The sequence below is a fragment of the Mytilus galloprovincialis genome, chromosome 5, assembly GCF_965363235.1.
Source record: "Mytilus galloprovincialis chromosome 5, xbMytGall1.hap1.1, whole genome shotgun sequence".
Lineage (NCBI taxonomy): Eukaryota > Metazoa > Mollusca > Bivalvia > Mytilida > Mytilidae > Mytilus > Mytilus galloprovincialis.
The window spans coordinates 37,426,457-37,447,592 of NC_134842.1; the positions used below are offsets into that span (position 1 = coordinate 37,426,457).

The window sequence follows — 21,136 nt, forward strand, 5'->3', positions numbered from 1 at the left end:
TGGTCTCTTGTGGACAGCTGTCTCATTGGCAATCATACCACATCTTCTTTTTAATTATAGATCCAACGCTGCAATTTTCACAAAACATATCAAATTTTCCACCTTGTCGCACATACATATTGATAAAATCATTACAGCTTATTTCTTATGCATGTGGAGCAAAACTTTGGTTAGCTTGCTTGCTTGTTTGTATATTGTACAAAATATAAAATATACAAGTTAAACAACATGTATGCCTATATATATTGTTTAAAGATTTCAATCTTATTTTCAAAGCTTGTATAAACAACTATACAAACAAAGCAAGCAAGCCAACCAAAGTTTTACTTTGAAGGTTTAAGAAATCAGCTGTAATGATTTTATTCAGTTTGGCAAATGTCCGACCCCTTTAAAAAACGAACAAACTGAAACTACAGTTGCTGACTTCACTACCTTAAAAAAAAAGGGAACAGTTTGGAAGTCCCATATACTGAAATGTGACCAACAAAAATACTTATAAATTTTGTTAACACTGCCATGTATGTAAATATTTCTTCCCCTTTTTTACGAACACAAAATTCAAGGATCCCACATTTGCCTTTAATTATCTATAAGAACATTGCTGTACTCTTGAATATCTGTTATCGACGGCTTACTTTACACCAGTAAGTTTGTCTCATGGGTAATTGTGTTTTTTCGCTGTTGTTTCGTTGCTTCTGGTGGACAAATACATGAAATCTCTGTGCCATCATCAAACATGTTAATGGCTATATATCGGGTAATTCAAACCCTTTTTCTTCACATAGAAACAACTCTTCGTTAATCTGAGCATGGAAGTAATACTTTATATCACGAACTATAAATGAGGATACACAAAATGAAAAACTAAGCGGAATTGTGAATCCCGCATTGCACGAAAAAATGTGTTGTATCATCAGTAAATAACACGTGTTCTTGGTTGATTGTAAACACGTAGTAGTCCATCATGCATTGGGACTCATTTAGTGGATTGGTCAAAAACCTAGGTAAAAATAAATTGCGTCAATGTAAATAAACAATTACATGTGCGAGAACATAAGTATGCTAATTTATGCATTTCCATATAAGGTAGTGGTCACGGCACCACATAAATGTTGTGTAAAGTAGATAAAATGCGTTGTGTATAGATCGTGTTTATTCTAACGTCTAGCCATTGCTATAAGTAACGTCATAATTACATAAGTCAAGTAGCAACGTTAACATGTATATATTCGCGCTAAATTCCCGACATTCTCGGGGCCGGCAAAAGTTAAAATATGAAATTATTAATTACTTTAAATGTCAATCGAATAGATATTTCTGAAAATTAAATAATTAAAATGTCTTTCTAAAACAAATTCAAATAATTCACTTATTAAATTCACTTTTAACGAAGTCTTTCACTTTTAACGAATTCTATCACTTTTGGGTAGTCCATTTATTGATGTTCTCTCGAGCTCGGACAGATGCCTCTCGTTTTGGTAGAACTCTTGTCAATCTCTCTGTTGAAGAATCATCGTTGTTGTCATCTAAGTTGTTAATGTTTGTTCGGATTTCGAGCGGGTACAGTTTTACTATAGGACGCGAAGTACGTCCTGCACTAGTTCGTATTATAGCTGCTCGTGTAAAACCATCGTTTCCGGTGATCAATTCATCAACAACGGCAATGTTCCATCGGTTTTTCGGTAATTTATCATCTTGGACTTGCACTACATCTCCAACTTGTATAGTTTGTAAGTTGTTTCCTGTTTGGCGATGAAACTCTCTAAGAGTCGTTATGTACTCGGATTTCCACCGGTTCCAAAAATGCTCCATTAAACTTGACTGTTTATTCAAATGTTTATGCAGTTCTTGTTTTCCACTATTCACGGCAATGTATTCAATATTCGGTTGTGGATACGGCGTTAAAGTTATTCTTCTTCCGTACAGCAAGTGTGACGGAGTTAACGGCTCCTCGTCCTCAATATCCGGTGATACGTAGGTCAATGGTCTATCATTAATGATCGCTTCTATTTCTGTCAGAATTGTTTGAAGTGTATCCATGGTAACGTAAGATCTGCCTAATGTTTTCTTCAAACAAGTTTTTGTAATTCCTATAAAGCGTTCCCACCATCCACCATACCAGGGCGCTCCTTTTGGTATGAATCTCCAAGTTGTTCCATATGTTGACAACGTATCATTTAGCGATGGTGATTGGGTTAATTTCTTTAATGTTTCCGAGGCGGCTAAATATGTCGAGGCGTTATCCGATATCATGGTGTGTGGTCTAGATTTACGACTAGCGAATCTTCTAAAGGCTTGTAAAAATGATTTTTCTGATAAGTCCGGTACAACTTCCAGGTGTACGGCTCTCGTTGAAGCACAAGTAAATAGGCATATAAAAACCTTGTGTTCAGTATCATGTGTATCTCTAATGTACAGCGCTCCGGTAAAGTCTACGCCGGTAATTGTAAAAGGCGGTGCTTCAAGTAATCGAACTTTTGGCAGTGGCGGAGGATCGGGTGCTGTATATGGTTTACTGTTGATTTTTCGACAAATTACGCAATTTCGCAAAATTCCTCTTACGTATTGGCGAATTCGGGGTATCCAGTAAGTTTGTCGTATCTGAGTCACTGTTGATAAAACTCCTGAGTGTTTCATGTACTTGTGTATATCAAGAACAACTAATTTCGTAAAATGATGACTTCTAGGTAATAAATAAGGAAATTTCGTATTTTCACAAACAGGTGCGTTATGAATTCTCCCTCCACAGCAAATTGCGTGTAAAGTATTTCGTCTGGTTTTGAAGTGGAACTGCAATATCTGGAACAATCAATGCATTAATGTTTACAATCTCACCTTTGTCAGTTTGTAGTTGAACGGTTGCTGTATCCAAATGGCGTATATTCTTCTCCTTGTCTCCAAAGGCTGACAGTTCAATTGTGTCCCTTCCGCTTGGTCTTATCTGTAATTTGTCTGCTATGCTCTGAGTGATGAATGAACGTTGGGCACCTTCGTCAAATAAAATACTAGCTTCTGTGATCTGTTTCCCGTATGATATTGGTGCGATAGCGGTTTTCAATAAAACGCTTGTGTGTTGTGAGGTATACATTACTGCAGTTTCTGGTTCTTCTGTTTTTACCAAGCTTACAACGGTTGATTTTTCCTTGCTGTCCTGTCCTTTTCCATCTGTAGCTTGTTCCCCGCAAATACTGGTGTGATGTTTCTTGTTACATTTCTTACATCGGTTACGCGATTTACACTCGGCAACACCGTGGTTTCCTAGACAGTTGAAACATTTTTTCTTTTGCTTTACGATGTTCAGTCTTTCATTCACGTCAGAAATTATCGTGCAATCTCCCGGAAAATGTATACCAGTGCAGTAGATGCATGGACGTTTTTTGTCATTGAAACGTGGATTGTTTGTATTGAAATTTCGCTGAGTTTTATTGCGAGCTTCGGTCAGAAATGTAGCGGTAGTATGTAAACCTTCGCGGTCGGTAAATTGTCCCGCTTCAAGAATTCTCGCTTCTTTTGTGATGGCTTTTCTGAGGTTGTTTAGAGTTATATGATCGCTATCATATTCACGGGCAATACTTTTTCTCGTTTCTACTGGTAGTTTACTAATAATTATAGGTACTAATAGCGCGCCATACATTTCTTGTGTTTGACCCAAACATTCAAGACCTCTTACGTACGTTTCTAGGTGGTCTCCGTACCTCCTTAGGCTGTTTAAATCATTTGACGGTGAAGGAAGATCCATTAAAGCTTTCATGTAGGCATGAATAATCTTTTGAGGCGATCCAAAACGCTCTTTGAGCAAATTAACGGCAGTGGTGTAATTGGCATTTGTCAGTGCGAAACCTTCAATAGTTTGGGCGGCATGGCCATTGAGTTGGGCCTTCAAGTAACTAAATTTCTGTATCTCGGTCAAAGTACTGTTGAAATGAATAGTTGATTCATAGGAATCCCAAAATGTTTGCCATTGTAAAATTTCCCCATCAAAGTGTGGTAAATCAAGTTTAGGTAATCTGTGATTTTGACTGCTGTTTGATACTGAAGAAAAGCCTTGGTTGTACAAGTTATTTGTAGACTGCAAGTCACGATGGGTATTTTGCATGGAGCGAAAGTTATCAAAATTGGTTGGCTGTACATTAATTTCAGTTTCATTGCTGCGTATAACATTGGCATTTGTAAGCGATGAATTTGTGGGGTAAGATGGCATAAAACTATTTGCATTTGGATCTAGAGACGTTGATGCGACATTTTGAGAAACAGAATCAGAATATATTTTTCTAATTTTCCGAAGTTTGGACTCTAAATTAAACATATACTCATCAGACTCTTGAATTTCCTCTTCTACATCCTCCTCCGACGTTAAATCCAGTATCTTTTCATTCAAATCCACGATAGTCTTCTGTTTCTGTTCAACTGCATCCGAAATTAGTTTCACATCGTCTTTGTCTAAGTCCGAATTCTTTTCAATCTCATCGAATTTCTTGAATAACTTTGTAACTTGCCCTCTGTGTCCTCTACGTACTGCTTTTAACTTCGATTCCATTGTTTCCTACAGTCACGGCACCATAAATGTTGTGTAAAGTAGATAAAATGCGTTGTGTATAGATCGTGTTTATTCTAACGTCTAGCCATTGCTATAAGTAACGTCATAATTACTTAAGTCAAGTAGCAACGTTAACATGTATATATTCGCGCTAAAAGTGGTCCCGACCTGTTTAAGGTGATTCAACAACCATTCTGGACACAAAGAAAGATAACTCCAATTTATTGTTTTGAAACTACAAAAATGCTTGTTTTTGGCCGCTTTTTGGCCCTTTATTCCTAGACTGTTTGCCCCTTAACCCACAAAATATATCCCAACCGTCTACTAATGGTATTAGACGCAAACAACAATCACTCATCCATTGTGGCGTCAGATTTTTGTTTTATGACGTCAAAATTTTACGGGAACCTGTGTGAAATCTCGTAATGGCGAATAGCGATAAGAAGTATTGTTTGATCTGAAAAAACATTACCTGATAAACAGAGTTTCTTTGTTTACATTGAATATGACGTCAGAACTTAAATAACGTCACAACTAAATCCCTAACAACAGAACCAATATCGGAAACATTACGATATTTCCATGTCTTTTATCAACATTAATTAAAAAAAAATTAATAGACTTCGTCCCAATTTACAGGTAATGCCTGCCTCATATTAAGGCACAGATTGCATACACAAAATCCCATTAATGATTAACAAATAACCTAAGGGCTCATCGGTTAGAAAATATCAAACTGAACAGTAAATATGCTTCAATGTCATTGGTCTATATTGACAAGGCCCACATATAAAGAAAAGCCATTGCATCATCAGCTGTTACAAAATTCGTCTGCAAATTTGGTCTTGACACCAAAAAAAGTTATTCAACCTATGTTTTTCGACAAAAAAATTGTACCTGCTTGAATTCTGTGCGATGGCTCTTACATGACAACAAGAAGCTGTTGCTGTTCTAGAAAATATTTGCTTCAAAACAATGCTGGCCATTTTCGATTTGTTTTTTGACCTCGAAAAGTTACCGGAAGTTAACATAACCGGAAGTGTATTTCGTTTATATTTATTTTATTGAATTCTTTTTAATGTAAAATTTGTGTAAATTAATGATTGTATCGTAATTTAATTTGAAAACCATAAGGATTTAATGTAAATTTCTTGTTTTTAAAACTTTTAATAGGTTCGATGTCATGGCAACTACTGACTGGTTTACAAATGGCGGATCATTGAACAACAATTTGAAAGTGTCCTTTATTGTTGCTGTTTTTATTTAGACAATAACTTTATACCATCAAAATGTCTGTGGATCTGGAAGAATATTTCAAGACGACCTTCGAGGATACCCTCGTGGTGTACGTTTTCCTACAGTAGTCTAGAATATGAAAAATAATGCATATTAATTCCACACTGGTTCAATGTAAAAAATGGAAGTAGTTTAAGAAAACACATAGACCTAGATATGTAGAATGTGGTTTTCTTCTGTCATGATTCCCTATTGGCATTATAGCAATTACCTCTATGCAGTTACATGTACACTCGGGCATGTATGACTATGTACATGGCTGCATGCAGTTCCAAAAGAATACACCTTATCGCTATTTGTCTGCCATTACTGTACATCACGGTATCGGGACCGTTTGCCCTAATAACATGTTCACCCTGGGAAGGTTCGCCCTAAACATTCGTCCATAGAGTCTGTTTGCCTTACTGAAGTATTGAAGTTGAATAAACTTATTCAGATATTTCTATGGTATATATTCTTGAAATTTGTTGAAACAGGGAAATATTTAAAAGTTTATGGCTTGTTTAGGATCATTATAATTGTTCAATGACAAAATAGTTCAGATCACTGATTATTTGTGATACTTGTCTTTTGATGGATTATAAATAAAAATCAAACCGGTTTTGTTTTGATAAAATATTCAGCTTGAAATTAATAAAAACAATGATGTATGAACTGTAAATCATGAAACATATAAAAAAAGAAGATGTGGTATGATTGCCAATGAGACAACTGTCCACAAGAGACCAAAATGACACAGAAATATGTTTGTTTACAAGTTCACTTAGTGTAGTCATCAATAAAGAGAAATACATTGTATTTCAGTATCCTACTCTGTAAATCAAAGGGAAAATGATAAATTGATGTTTATTTCACATGTGAATTTATCGGTTATTATTTAACTGGGAAATCAACATAATTCATTGCAACCAATGTAATAATGATGCTTATCCACCAGTTTCGAAGAATCAGACACCTTTTAAATTCTAATTATGATTTTTAAACATTTACTGACTAGTTAGAACAGTCATGACAGTTAAGTTTCATTTTTTTATTCTGTTTTTAGATCACACCTGAACTGTTGAACTTGACGTCATACAACATTCGCTTTTCCTTCATGGCAACAGAAATTTTCTATTATATATAATTAGGATGTCAAAATTTTATGAATTCCTTTTGTTATTGCATATGAGAAAGGTCATCTTATCATGATCCCCTTTTATCTAATGTTTAATATATGTGGAAGAGAAAATCTTTATTTCCTGTTTTTCTTTAATTAGCAAAATGCCTGAGCGGGAAGATGATCACTTGACACCTGCAACAAGACTTTTGGAGAAGAGAAGAGAAATGGCAGAAGTTGATCAGGCACTCCTAGCCCAGAAAGAGGTATTGTAGATTGGTATATTTTCTAATTAAAATTCAGCTCATGAAGAATTTATGACTAAACTATTTACTGGAATAATTCAGTTGTTATAATCCACTGATCTATTATGGCTACATTAACACCTGAATGTCTAGACAATGTAAAGTAGTCCATTAATCATTTGAAATTAGCTCTGGATTTACCTACCTTGAAAACTTTAAGCTTTCAGCTCATCCAGAGAGTTTCAATCAAAATCCTTGATTTGTGAAGCCTTTTAATCTTATAAAGATTTCAGGCCCTCAACATTCAGAGAAATAAACACTTCAACTGGGACTGAATTATTTATTTTCCAAAATAAATGCACATTAGCATAATTAGGGTATTAGATTAAAAAGTATGGTACATTTTACATTGTTTTATGACTATATGATCAATTATTGTCTTCCTTTGAATTTGTAAATGTTGAACACTGCAAGTCTGGAACTTGTAGTTCTTCAAATGCTTTCATGAAATAAGTTAATTAACTAAAAATGAAAGACAAGTCATTTTTAGATATTTTTTATATACCTTTTCCCTGAACCAGCTACATAGTATGATGCGCAGGGTTTCCCCTGGGTCAATTATTTTTTTCGCCACCTCTTTCGCCAAAACAATATATTTTTCGCCACTGTATTATTTTTTCGCCAAGTAACATATCGTTTCAAATTTAACTTTTTTCTGCCCCCCTCTTTTCTTAAATAAGATGACTTTGCCCCATTGTGTCTATGATAATTCTCTCAAACTTATGTTAGAGTCTACATTTTAATGAATAAACACTCAACATTTACTTTACAAGAACAGATTTTTTTTTAACTTAAAAGGGAAAAATATTCATTGTATTTTAAACAACTTTTCTAAATGAGGAGGCCACTATACTTTTAATAATACAGAAGATATAAGTCCTGGAATATAACAAAATTCATGGATATGTTTTGATCTTATAATACCAGTATAGTTGGTAGGGAAAGTTTCTTAAAAAGAAATATACTGATGTGCCCTTTTGTACTAAGAAGCGGTTTTTACTACAAAACAAAAGCTTTTATCACATTAAATTGATCCCTCATTTCATGTGTAGTCATTACTTTGAAGGGTTAATCTCATTCTAGGGGTTGTTCCCGACCTTTTGGATAGATTTTTTTCATAACGACAGTTTTCTGTTCTTGACCATCGTAAATAAAAAAGTTGAAACGTAAAACTATGCTTGAAACACGTGTGTCACTCAAACAACTTTAAAGTAGTCTCCCTATACTAATCAATTACCTATATTAAAGTCAAAGGATAATTAAAGTTTTAAATCGGAGATTTTTCTTCCTTTTGAACATTTTTCGTCACAACAGCATTCTTTTCTAAACTATCTTTAAAAAGAAAAGGAGACGTCAAAAGTTTGCTTCAATCACGTGCGTCGCAAAGTGGTAAATAAATTTTGTAATATGACATTTTCCGGAAGCCATTTAACCATATCGTTTTGTCAAACAATTCAATCAACACCTTTATTAATTAGTCCTTTGTTGTCGATAGCCATAAAATGCAATCGGCTGATTATTGATTTTCTGTCCAAATCTTAATGAGGTCAAGGTGAATTCCGAGTATTGTCTGATCGGGTAAAGTCCGAGAAACTCGAAAAAAGTAAATAAACAAGATGGAGGAAAATAATTCGTTATATATTTTTCTTTCGCCAAATTCTTTCGCAAATGACGAATTTTTATCGCCACAATTATTAATTTTTCGCAAATTGCGAAAATGGCGACCGCCAGCGGAAACCCTGATGATGCGATATATTTCATATTTTTAAAAACAATTATATGATATTCTACTTCAAGGAATTCCAAATGAAAATGGAAAGTTTACAGCAAAGAAGAGAGGAACTAGAAAGAAAAGAGTGTGATTTAAAGGAGCAATTACTGAAGTTTGATCATTTTCTCAAGGTAAGTATCAGAGGTTTATAGATAAATCATCTTTTGTAAGGGTTGTTCTTGTAAATGCAGCTAATGATATATAGATGTAAATTATTCCTATTTAAAAGTGTCTCACTTATCTTGAAAAAAACAAATTTTAATGAAAAATAAACATCCTGCTGTCAAAACTGAGTAATGACACTTATTATGATTGAATATATATTGCAAAATATGCAGAAACATTATATATTTTGGCTAAAGATGTTTTTTTACATTTGTGATGACATTGACATCTTATAGAATGATTCAAAAATTGTGGTTGAAAATGGAAGTATTTGCACTATCAGCGGTTAGAAAAATATGTAAGAATTGATTGAAATTAAAGTTAATTACTAATGTTGAGCTCCTTAAAAGATCTGTTTGTATATAGAATTTAATATTTCTAAAGGATATTACATTAAGTTAACTGGAACTTTTATTTTAAAAAGTTTTATAATATAAGGTAGTGAATTTATGAAAAAAAAATATTACTATATCATAAAATATCATTTGTTTACAGGAAAATGATTCTAAGAAAGCAAGAGCTTTGAAAAAGGCTGACGAGGAAAGAGATTCAAAGAAACATAAAGATAAAGAAATTGAGAAGTAATTACAACAACATTATTACCTCCCTTGTCACAATATCTATGTATTTGACAAAATTACCTCCCTTGGCACAATACATAATTTATATTTGACAAAATTACCCTTTGGCACAATACATAATTTATATTTGACAAAATTACCTCCCTTGGCACAATACATAATTTATTTTTGACTAAATTACCTCCCTTGGCACAATACATAATTAATATTTGACAAAATTACCTCCCTTGGCACAATACATAATTTATATTTGACTAAATTACCTCCCTTGGCACAATACATAATTAATATTTGACAAAATTTCCATCCTTGGCACAATACATAATTTATATTTGTCAAAATTACCTCCCTTGGCACAATAGTATTATATTGTCAAAATTACCTCCCATGCCATGGTACAATAATGGCATATTACTCTTGGTTTGTTATTATGGTGTATTGGGTTAGCCAAAAGATATAGATATGTTCAAAATTTAAGGTTTATATTTATTCATTCGTGTAAACTTCTTATCTTTAGATATAAACTTCTATTTCGAAGAATTCAAAAATATTCAACTCATGACCGAACAACACTGATAATTAACTCCTAGTCATAGCTACGCGCATTTGTGAATTAATGTGTTGTTTGGTCACTCGTTGAATATTTTCTCTATTTGAATTCTTCGATTAGTTATTCTATAATTTTAAAACAACTATGTACACTTTATGTAACAACTTGTCTTTTTGAGATCTGTTCAGTATGTTGGTCTGATTGACTTGTGGATTGAAAATTTAAACATAGACTTAAAATTTGATTTAATGTTAAAAAATCCAGTTATCTGTATAGCCTTTTGGTTAATTGCATAGCAAATAATCACCAGCTAGATATGCTTAATTAAACTGGTCTCTATATTTCACCTGAAACATCAAGTATGTAAGTAAAATTATTTAATACAATGTTATTTTCATTATTTTTTGTCTCACCTGTGACAAAAGTTGCAGAAGACAAGACATAGGTCAAGGACATCAACAATTGTTAAGTCTTCTGCTTAAGGTGGCTCGGGCCTATTCGAAGTTTCTATCAGAATTGCCATATTTTTAAAAATTTTATTCTTTACAGAATGTGAATCAAATGGTCGAAAAAAAAATAGGGGGTCACTGACCATTTAGGCTCAAAATTTTACTTTTAAATAGGTATGTAAAAGGGACCATTTTTCAATGAAATGATAGGAAAAATAGAGGTGTTGACATATTTTTATCAGAATATAAAAAAAAGTTCTCTGACAATTCGTCCAAAACTGTAATATAAACAGCTGAAATATAGCTTCAAACAATGAGCAAATAAAAAACATAGGTCACTGATAATGGAAAAAAAATATTTTGCCTTAAAACCCAAATAGTGGTGGGAAAATGGTGAAATTGGGTGATATGGCATTTTGAGCCTTTCACAGATAAACATAATAACAATAATATTTTTATATTGACATAACTACAATGACTTAACATTTTTAATTAATCAAAATATTTTAAAAAAATAATATCGAATTTATGACACATACTTTTTGTGTGTGTTGTAATTCATGCGTGAAATTATGCACAGTCGAATAGTCCCGATCCACCCTAAGTCAGTTTCATAGAAACTTAACTTGTGATTGATCAATGCTTTTTTCTATAACGTTGCATTACTATCAGTACATCACAGTTGAAGATCATTTTGACGTGCTGCCCTAAATGTCATGGGTCCAGCAAACTTTGAATTAATTAGCATTGTTGCTGTTTATCCATTTGTCTGCATTTTCTGTCGACAGGCAAGACATGTCTCAGTGTCAACAGTTTAATTTTTATTTACTTTTGAGTTGTTTCAATATATAGTTAAAATAGTTTCTTTCTTGATTATACTATGTGATATTCATTTAAGAGGGGCAAAAGATACTAGAGGGACAGCCAAACTCATAGATCTTAAAATAAACTGAAATCACCATGGCTAGAAAATGAAAAGACAAGCAGACAAATAATAGTACAAAAGTTTAATTTCTCTCAAGTTGTACAGGTAAAATTGATTCCCTTGTTCTATTTAAAGCCTTGGGTCATGAAAATGTCGACCAGGAGTAAATTTTAAAAAATATTGCCTCCTTTTAATTAATTTCAATGACTATCTATGTATAATGCGTTTAATTCAGGCTTGGCAAATGGGTTATTTCTTTTCATGTAATACATTAAAAGACATTTATTTATTGCTGAAGATTTTTATGTATCAAACATTTATTGTTTGTTATTGTTGAAAAGTGTATGTATTTAATATATACTTCTAATTATTATGTTTCATTGTACACATATTTGTCACTAAAAAAAATCTATTTGTTGAACATTTGGTTCTATATTTATATTACAGATAAAGGTAATATTGGTACACAAAAAACAAACAAACAAATCTTTTTATAAACTTTATTAAAAGAATTAACAGACATTAACATTGATGACATCAGAAATTTCACTTTTATTAGAATTCAAAACTCTAAACTGTATTGATGGATCACAGCTCTTCATCTTTCTTTTGAGATTTCCTTCCCATCAATCTTTTTTTACTCTGTAATTTTTGCATTTTGGATATGAGGATATTTCACATAATCACATAATTTTGTCTGACAAATAGGCTATGCAAATAGTCAGAATCGTCTGTATATACTTCAGTGTTTCTTATTACTTTTTTAGATTGAAAGTAGAAAAATCAAAACTAGAAAAAGACAAATCCAAGTTACAAGAAAAATTAGATAGATTTAAAATTTATCACACTTACATGGAAAAGGTGTTAGAAGCAGGAGAGGAATTTGGTGAAATGAGAGATATTATAGCTAGATATGACACATTGACAGCAACACATGAGGTAAGAAACTATCATGATGAATCAGCGGGAAAATAGGATGAAAAAAAGACCACAACACATAAATCGTGTGCTGCAACAAATGACAATTGATTGTTTTAAACCTTGACTTTGTTATAGCACTTTCCTTGAACATTTTTATGGTGAAAATTATTCTCACCAACCCACTTCGGCATACCTACTTATGAATTATTGTTTTAATATCTTGCCCAGGCCCCCATTACAAAAAGTTCTGGATCTGCCACCGTCTTGCAAGATTATTGTCCATCATTTGCACTGAACATTTTTCAAAGACCAATTTTAATTGAATCTTTTTAGTATTCATATTTTTTTATTCATTACTTGTGAGATATATATATATACATATACTTGAAATATTAAGATATTTTACTAAGACAATCCTACAATACATTGTTCTATACAAGACATAGAAACATTAAAAAAAAATGAAAAATGATTTAGCAGTACATGTATAATACTTTACAGGTGAATAATATTCGAATATTCATTTATAAAATTGTAATTTTTTCCAGGATTTATTAGAACAGGACCAAAGAAATCAGGAAGTCATAGAAAAAGAACGACAAAATTTGATGAAATACAGCGAGGTATGTTGGATCAAGGCCTTGCTGTGATAATTAAAAGAACCATGAATTATCATTAAAGAATTGAAAAAATATTTGATTGTAGTATAAAAATGTTCACCATTTTTTGAAATTTAGACACTACATTCATTTTGTCAACAAATCTGGCCTTTGTTAGTCTTGTGTTATTTTAATTTTAGTTTCTTGTGTACAATTTGGAAATTAGTATGGCGTTCATTATCACTGGACTAGTATATATTTGTTTAGGGGCCAGCTGAAGGACGCCTCCGGGTGCGGGAATTTCTCGCTACATTGAAGACCTGTTGGTGACCCTCTGCTGTTGTTTTTTATTTGGGCGGGTTGTTGTCTCTTTGACACATTCCCCATTTCCATTTTCAATTTTAAAGAATAGTACAACCTTTATAACTAGGTAGAAAAAATGTGTGCTGTGTTGAGATTTTCTTGACTGTTTTAGAAAGTAAAGTAATTATTTATTTGCAGAAATAGATTTTCTACTCAGGTGTCTTCATCTCTTTGAACACAAGCATATTCAATTAAGAATAAAGTAGTTTTAATTAAGGTGTATATTATTTTTTTTAAATATATTAAGTAATACGAACTGAAAGGTAATGCACTATACACATCATATGCCGCCATGACGTACGTTGTCTGCCACTGCTATTCGCGGCATATTCTGCGATGACCATGGATATTTCATCAGGACTCTTAAACCATTCGGTTTTCATTTTGGGTCCTCTCATTTTTCCTCATATGAATTGAGGATATACAAGGTCTCATTTGCGCTTGAAATCCCATCAATTTTTATAGTAAAATCATGCAGTAGAAGGAAAATAGAAGGAAAATAAAAACAAATATTTTGACAAATGCAAATGGCGGAAATCGGAAACGAAGCTGTAAATATGGAAATATTTCAGCATTCTATGGCAAAACTGAAAACGAGGATTAGTTAAAAGGTTTCTTGTTATCTCAATGTGTTTATTACATTTAATTCGTGTGGGAAATATGATTTGATAGATCATTACGAGACGTAGAAATAGGGGGGAACCGGAGGTTGACTGAAAATTTTCAGGACGGAGCCTATTATTTGTACCATGATTATATAATACGTTGTGTATAGTGCAATAGGCTATGGAATTGAGCAACTGGTGTCTTTTATATTATATGGCAGATAAGACAAGAAGATAAATGAAGACTAAAAGTAGTTTTTATTCAAAATTCATTACAAATGTAATATATTACACCTTTTACCTGTTAATTACCTGAAAATGCAGCTAACCTGATAAAAATTTATTGAAATAATTGCCTAACATTACAGGTTATGCTCTCCTGATTATTTTTCATGCAATAACTGTTTCTGTATCTCTTATAATAAAAAAAAATACAGCAGTCTGAAAAGGGATATACTGTTTTATTGAATGAACACCAAAAAAATGCAGCAGGAGCAGCAGCCATTTTTCTATGTTTTTTGTAGCGTTGAAACTTGAAAGGGTTAACAGTATAAATTATAATTGTTTATATTATTTTCATAGGAAAAAGACAATGAGATTTTATCCTGTAATAACCAATTATCAGGATTACAGACTCAACTTGACACAGCTCAGAGTGAGGCTGTAAAATGGGAGTCAGCATGGACACATATTAAAAATACTGCTGCTACAAAAACACTTACACTTGGTAGAATTAAAATGTAAGTTCACACAAAACTGTGGGTGTTAGTAAGACTTGAATACTTTAGTTATAGTAATTGATGTTCATTGTATATTTCTGATATTTTATAAGATAAGCACCATCCATTTTTGTTGCTGAAAAAAAACATGTGCACAAATTTGAAAGCATCTATATATAGAATACCAGTGTAGTATATAAAAAATATTTTTTACATAAAAATTCCCTCTCATCATCCCATTTCTCACACCCCACCCCATACTTTCCCACATAAACAAAAAATTGATCAAGCTGGCAAGAATTGTTATAGATAAACTAAATGAAACATCTTTCATTGCACAATTTTAAATAAATTTATTTTTGTTTTGATAGGGCTGCCAGAAATTTGTATCAGTTAGTCAAACGACACCAAAGACAGTCAGCGGAAGAAGAAGAAACACATGAACAATTAGCACAGGTAAAATTGTACCTCAAATTACATATATATATATCTGGTGTTAAATGTCACATATGTATGTATTTTGGTAAAGGTTTGGTTTATAAAATATGGACAAGCAAAGTGGAAATCTGTTGTTGAAGTACTCTCTTACTTCCTTGCAGAATATACAAATACCCAAAGACAAACATACATATTTATTTTGTACACAGATGTTTTGATTTAAACAAAGTTACCTTCAGCATTTGGGTTTAAGTTCAGTTCTCATGCAACATGACCTACGATCATAAAACTTTTTAGGAAGATATCTATGTTTTTGCAAATAAAGTTCAAACGTTATAAAAAGTTAAGGGATTGAATTTTCAAAACTAGAAAAACAGAAATCAGAGAGGAAAATCTAACAGATTTCTCACCTTGTGAAAAGAAATATATATGTATATATGCGTGTTTGTCATGCCAGTGAAAACTGTACTCATAGATGATTTGTTTGTTTGAAGGATATATATATATTAAGTTTTCAAAAGCACTATAAAGATTAAGATTTTTTTTTGTCTTCCTTTGAAGTACATTTGTAAAAGCATAAAATCTAATAATGTTTATTTTGCTATCATATGTTGAGGAAATCGAAACATTTGATTTGATATATGTAATACAGCTATGAGCTAGCTTTAAATATGGTTATGGATCATTAATTTGAAGAATAAGTGATCTTCTCACCAAGGAAAAATAAGAACATTGGTTACAGTAGACTGATGTGATATATCTTTTGTTAACAAGGTAAAGTGTAACACTACAATCAACTTTCTATCCTACATGTAGAACAGAAAAATATCAATTTGAATAATAAAGTTATGAATAGTTTATTCTAAAAAAGAAAGATAATATTAGGTACTCATATACAACTCCTAACCAACCTAAAGAATAAGTACAAGGAAGAAAAAACACGGGCAAAGTGAAAAATAAAAAAAATTCAAATGGACAAAAATATTCTGATTTATAGGAAAAAAATGGTGCAGTAACTTGTCAAAGTTAAAACTGAAAAATAACTAACAGACAAAATAGTTAAACTTCCTACAGGGAAAAAAATGGTGTTGTTAAACTAGTTATCTTTGTGTTTAAAATGTCATTGACCAAAAGTTTTCAGCATAAAATTATTGACAAATGAGCAATCACAATGAAAGACTAAATCTTTTCATGATGGCACTAAAAAACAAAGCAAGTGGCAGTGACGGGTACCAGCCATAAAAAAAAAAATGATTTCTTATAGTAGTTTTTCATTATTACATTTTTTTTACAATAGAAATTATTGATTGACTATGTTTCTTTATAATTTTTGTATTCTTCATTTTTACAGTTAATTGAGTTCCAGTCAAAATTCCTTTTTATTGCCTGTTTATTTTGCATTAAGATAACAAAATGCTCTGAACATTGGATGCTATTTTTCATAATTTGTTGAAATAAAGATTACTTATATTTTATAGAAAAACAAATATAACTTAGGAGTACAATTATTTTTCTTTATAAGAACCTTGTAATATTTTTGGAAAGTTTTGATTATAAATGATAAAAAAAAATAAAACTGGTCTGTGCAAAACCAATTTGAAGATCTTCAGGATTTGAGACTTTTTTGATTAGAAAAGCATTTGATTTAAAAAGATTGAAAATATTTATTGTATTTTTTTTTGGTTTTAAGTACTTGTAATCAAATTAATTAGCTTATCTCCCTTGTTGAGAGCATTTTTCCCTTACTTTAGAAACACCTGCATGTTGTATACCCTAACTGCATGAATAAATCACATGTATGACCTTTACTAACTGTTTAACTTAAATAAGATTTGAGTTCAAAACATATATTAAATATAAGGTAGTGCACATATTTGTTTTGAGTAGATATCATATATATATAGTACTTTAGTATAGAAGTATAAAATAGTAATATACAAGAGTACATGACTTAGGAATATTTCATACACATCAATATACATGTATAAATAAAATAGACAGTGTAGCACTCTTCTCCATGTGACGATTACTTTTTAGTAGCCTTTTAGGTGGAGCAAAAAAGTATTTTTATATTACTCTAGTGTAAGTTGTATTTACAAAGGAGTCAGCATAATGGGTCAAGCAGAAAAAATCACCCAAAATAAAAAAAAAGGCTGAATAACAAAGATTTGAAACTAAAAGGGGGATAAAGTATAAAGAACAATGGAAAATATGCCATAAAAATACTTTTCTTGCTACATATAAACATACGATGAAACTTCCTTGGAAAATTATTTGCTTAAGTTATCTCCCCTTATGTTAAGCTATTTTTTAAAATTTACTGAAACAATCAGAAGAATTTCTGTTAAGTAAAATCTTAAAATACTAAATTATACATGGTTTCGATAATGCCACTTCCTGTTTTCACCAGTGAATGTGAGTGGACACACTTGCTAATTTGACCTTTTGAACTATGTGTTGTATGTACTAGTGTCACTTGTGCATGTGTGACACACTTAGCTTGCACATTAGCTTGTGTAATAGCCTAGCTTCTAATGTATAACAATCTCCCAAAATGTACCAAGCTGGGGCAGCACAAGTTCAAGGCCAACAATGAAAAAAGGTGAGAAATTTTTTTTGAAAAAAATTAGCATGCTTAGATATTTATAGCAAACTTGATGTTAATGCATTATATATTTTTGATGCTTTTTTGGTGTATATTCTATAAAATTTTGAATATAAATAGGTGTATCATTGGTTCATATTATCATTATTCATGCAGAGTTGTTTTATGATCTGAGAATTATATAAACTTGAGTGGTAAAATTTCAGTTCTTCATTATGTAAATTTTGTGTGTTTTTTATAGTTGACTATTCTAGTCAGGAAGTTATCCATTTTTCTTCATTCCTTCACACCATTTTTCAAATCAACATTCCCTATAATTCTTAATATCTATGTGTTTTAACATACACTCCAAAACAATCAATACAAAGTCTGATGTGTGATTTCCAGTACCTACCAGTTACCATAACCAAATATGATCAAAAGAGTTGCTTCCCTTTATAAGTCTGACTTTTAAAGATATATTTTACCTGTTTTATAGACATGTAGAAATGTGGTTGTATATAGAATCCAATATTATATATCAATTGTCTCTTTGAAATTGGTATAATATTTAACTGGGCTATATTTGAAACTTGCAATTAGTGTTTTTAAATAGATAACAAAATATCACTGTAATTTAACAAAAAATCACAATAAAAAAATCACAAATTTATAAATAAAACATAAAGGTTAGCAACAAGTGTTTGCATTTATTCCATCTCCTTCATTCTTTTTTATTTTCATCAAATATGTTTTGTATAACTATTGATGTTTTTCTTTTGATGTCATTTACTTTGACTGCATAATTATTGACCAATTTTCTTTTGCTTTCATTTCAGATTCAGATGTTTTTGTTTGATCTAAAGGACATTGTACAGGAACTGAAAAGATCTGATACTTTTGTGTCTTCTGCCTATGTACCATCATCATCATAGACTTATCTCCCCTGCTGCTGCCAGTACTTACCTCCCTTTCCTCAACATCTTGTGTGGCTCATTACTATACTTCTGCACACTTGGAATGATTCATTTTAGAATATAATATGTAAAATTACGATTTCAGATCCGTGTAGTCATTCAGGATTTGCTGTCGATAACCGGTGAGATTAGAAGAGCAGAATTGTCTCAGGCATCAATAGTTCCACCATCATCCAGTTAACCTTGTATATAAAATATTGGAAAATATTACAAGGGATACTGCCTATGAAAACTATGTGCTGGCTGGTGTGAAACAATCTTCCCATAAAGTGTGACATTTCTAAGTACCCAATTCTTTTCGTACTAGAAAAAATTGTAAAAATGCATTTCCAAGAGTATGACAGACCTTAAGAAACCATTCTGATTGATTCAATTTAAAAGGCATTTCTATGAGTAATGCCTAACCTTCAAAAAAACATTCCGATTGATTACATTTTATGCAACAGTATGTTTTCAATTTTAAAGGCATTTCTTTGAGCAATGCCTAACCTGAAAAAAAACCATTCCAACTGATTACATTCTTTGTTATAATATATATGTTCTGAAAGCATTTTGAGTGGCTGAGCTGTGAAAGAGTGTGTGATTTGTATAAAAGCTGTTGCAGATGTGATATGTATGGAGTCTATATTTGTGTTAATGTTTGTTAAAATGACGACCTTTCAACTTCTAAAAAAATTATTTCAAACCTTAGTATACTAAAAACTGATGAAGATCTATGTATCCTACAAATTTTTCTTTACAATTATTTTTATTTTTCTCCATACTGTTGTATACATGTGCCAAGGTTGTGATATGTATTATATGTGCTGTGTAACAGTTGTTTATTTTATTATTTCAAGATTATACACAAAATAAAAAAGATATAGAATTGTTTGATGATGTATTGTTTCCTAACTCCTAATACATTTTGTTAGTGTTTTTACCTATGGTTACTTTAGGATAGAAATAATTCCCATCTGGGATATGTCATAAAATTATTCTTGATCTCATTTTATTGCTCAATAATTGCTCAAAATATTATGTTTTTGTAAACACAGGATTGTGTTTGGATATTGTTTTTGACCCATACGACAGTCCATACATCCATTACTCTTTCAGTCCTGTTTTTGGCATTGCAAGTCCTCTGAAACCACACAACAGAATTTGATGAAACTTTGTAAATAAGAAGTACATACTAACGTAGATGTTTAAAAATATGTTTTTGGCATTGCAAGTCCTCTGAAACCACACAACAGAATTTGATGAAACTTTGTAGATAAGAAGTACATACTAACATAGATGTTTAAAAATATGTTTTTGGCATTGCAAGTCCTCTGATCCCACACAACAGAATTTGATGAAACTTTGTAGGTAAGAAGTACATACTAACGTAGATGTTTAAAAATATGTTTTTGGCATTGCAAGTCCTCTGAAACCACACAACAGAATTTGATGAAACTTTGTAGATAAGAAGTACATACTAACGTAGATGTTTAAAAATAAAAAGATGTGGTATAATTGCCAATATGACAACTCTCCACCAGAGACCAAATTACATAGAGGTTAACAACTATAGATCACCAACCAGCCTTCAACAATGAGCAAAACACACACAGAAAAGTTAGCTATAAAAGGCCCTGAAATGACAATTGTAAAACAACTCTAACAAGAAATCTAACAGCCTAATTTATGTCAAAAAAGAACATGAATAACACAAATAAAAGGCACATACAGAATGAGGCAGGTTTAAACATCCCTATGTACAGGAAAATAAGATTTATTGTTCTTTCTATGAGTTATGCCCCTTTGAAATTAAAATTTTGACCTAAATATACAGTAACAGTTAGTCAGTCTGACTTCTCTGGAACCAGTTACCACTGAACAGAATTTCTTGAAAATTTGTAGTCGATGAGGACATAATATTTAGATGTGCAATATAATTCACCTACTGTTAACCTAATTGGTCATTTGTAAGTTTTTGTGATGGGCCCATTTCTCCTATACTATCAGTTATAGTTATTGACAACTTTAATAATAGAAAGATTTTAAAGTGTACTTTTTTTAATGAAAGGAGTCAAGTAATGTCAATGCTCTTTGGATTCCTGTATTAATTCCTTATCAATATAAACTAGTGTTTTGAAAAGTTAATTACTTTGAAACTGAGAAGCGTACTCCCTTAAAGGGTTTAGGCTTTTTATTATAATCGATTAAGATAATCTTTGTTGACCAGCAAACTGGATATAAGCAAATATAGGTCACCATAGGGCCTTCAA

At 31.6% G+C, this 21,136-nt stretch overlaps 2 protein-coding genes across 4 annotated transcripts in view; one reads left to right on the forward strand and one right to left on the reverse strand.

The window, feature by feature from the left end:
• Positions 1 to 5,561, reverse strand: part of LOC143075746 (protein NipSnap-like) — a 31,695-nt gene extending 26,134 nt beyond the window's left edge. For both annotated transcript variants that reach the window (XM_076251308.1, XM_076251307.1), the window contains exon 1: positions 5,435 to 5,561. In XM_076251308.1, coding sequence (XP_076107423.1) covers positions 5,435 to 5,523 — 89 coding nt within the window. In that variant the 5' untranslated portion in view covers positions 5,524 to 5,561. The remainder of the gene's footprint in view (positions 1 to 5,434) is intronic.
• Positions 5,562 to 5,723: 162 nt separating this feature from the next.
• Positions 5,724 to 19,173, forward strand: LOC143075745 (coiled-coil domain-containing protein 42 homolog). 2 transcript variants are annotated; one of them, XM_076251305.1, is made up of 9 exons: positions 5,724 to 5,882; positions 7,093 to 7,198; positions 9,035 to 9,139; positions 9,669 to 9,754; positions 12,446 to 12,617; positions 13,148 to 13,222; positions 14,749 to 14,906; positions 15,257 to 15,341; positions 18,747 to 19,173. In XM_076251305.1, the coding sequence occupies exons 1-9, from the start codon at positions 5,827 to 5,829 to the stop codon at positions 18,840 to 18,842; spliced, it is 939 nt and encodes a 312-aa protein (XP_076107420.1). In that variant the 5' UTR covers positions 5,724 to 5,826; the 3' UTR covers positions 18,843 to 19,173. The 2 variants fall into 2 exon arrangements, with proteins under 2 accessions (XP_076107420.1, XP_076107421.1); XM_076251306.1 differs by having other exon boundaries at positions 18,970 to 19,173.
• The last annotated feature ends 1,963 nt before the right edge of the window (positions 19,174 to 21,136 follow it).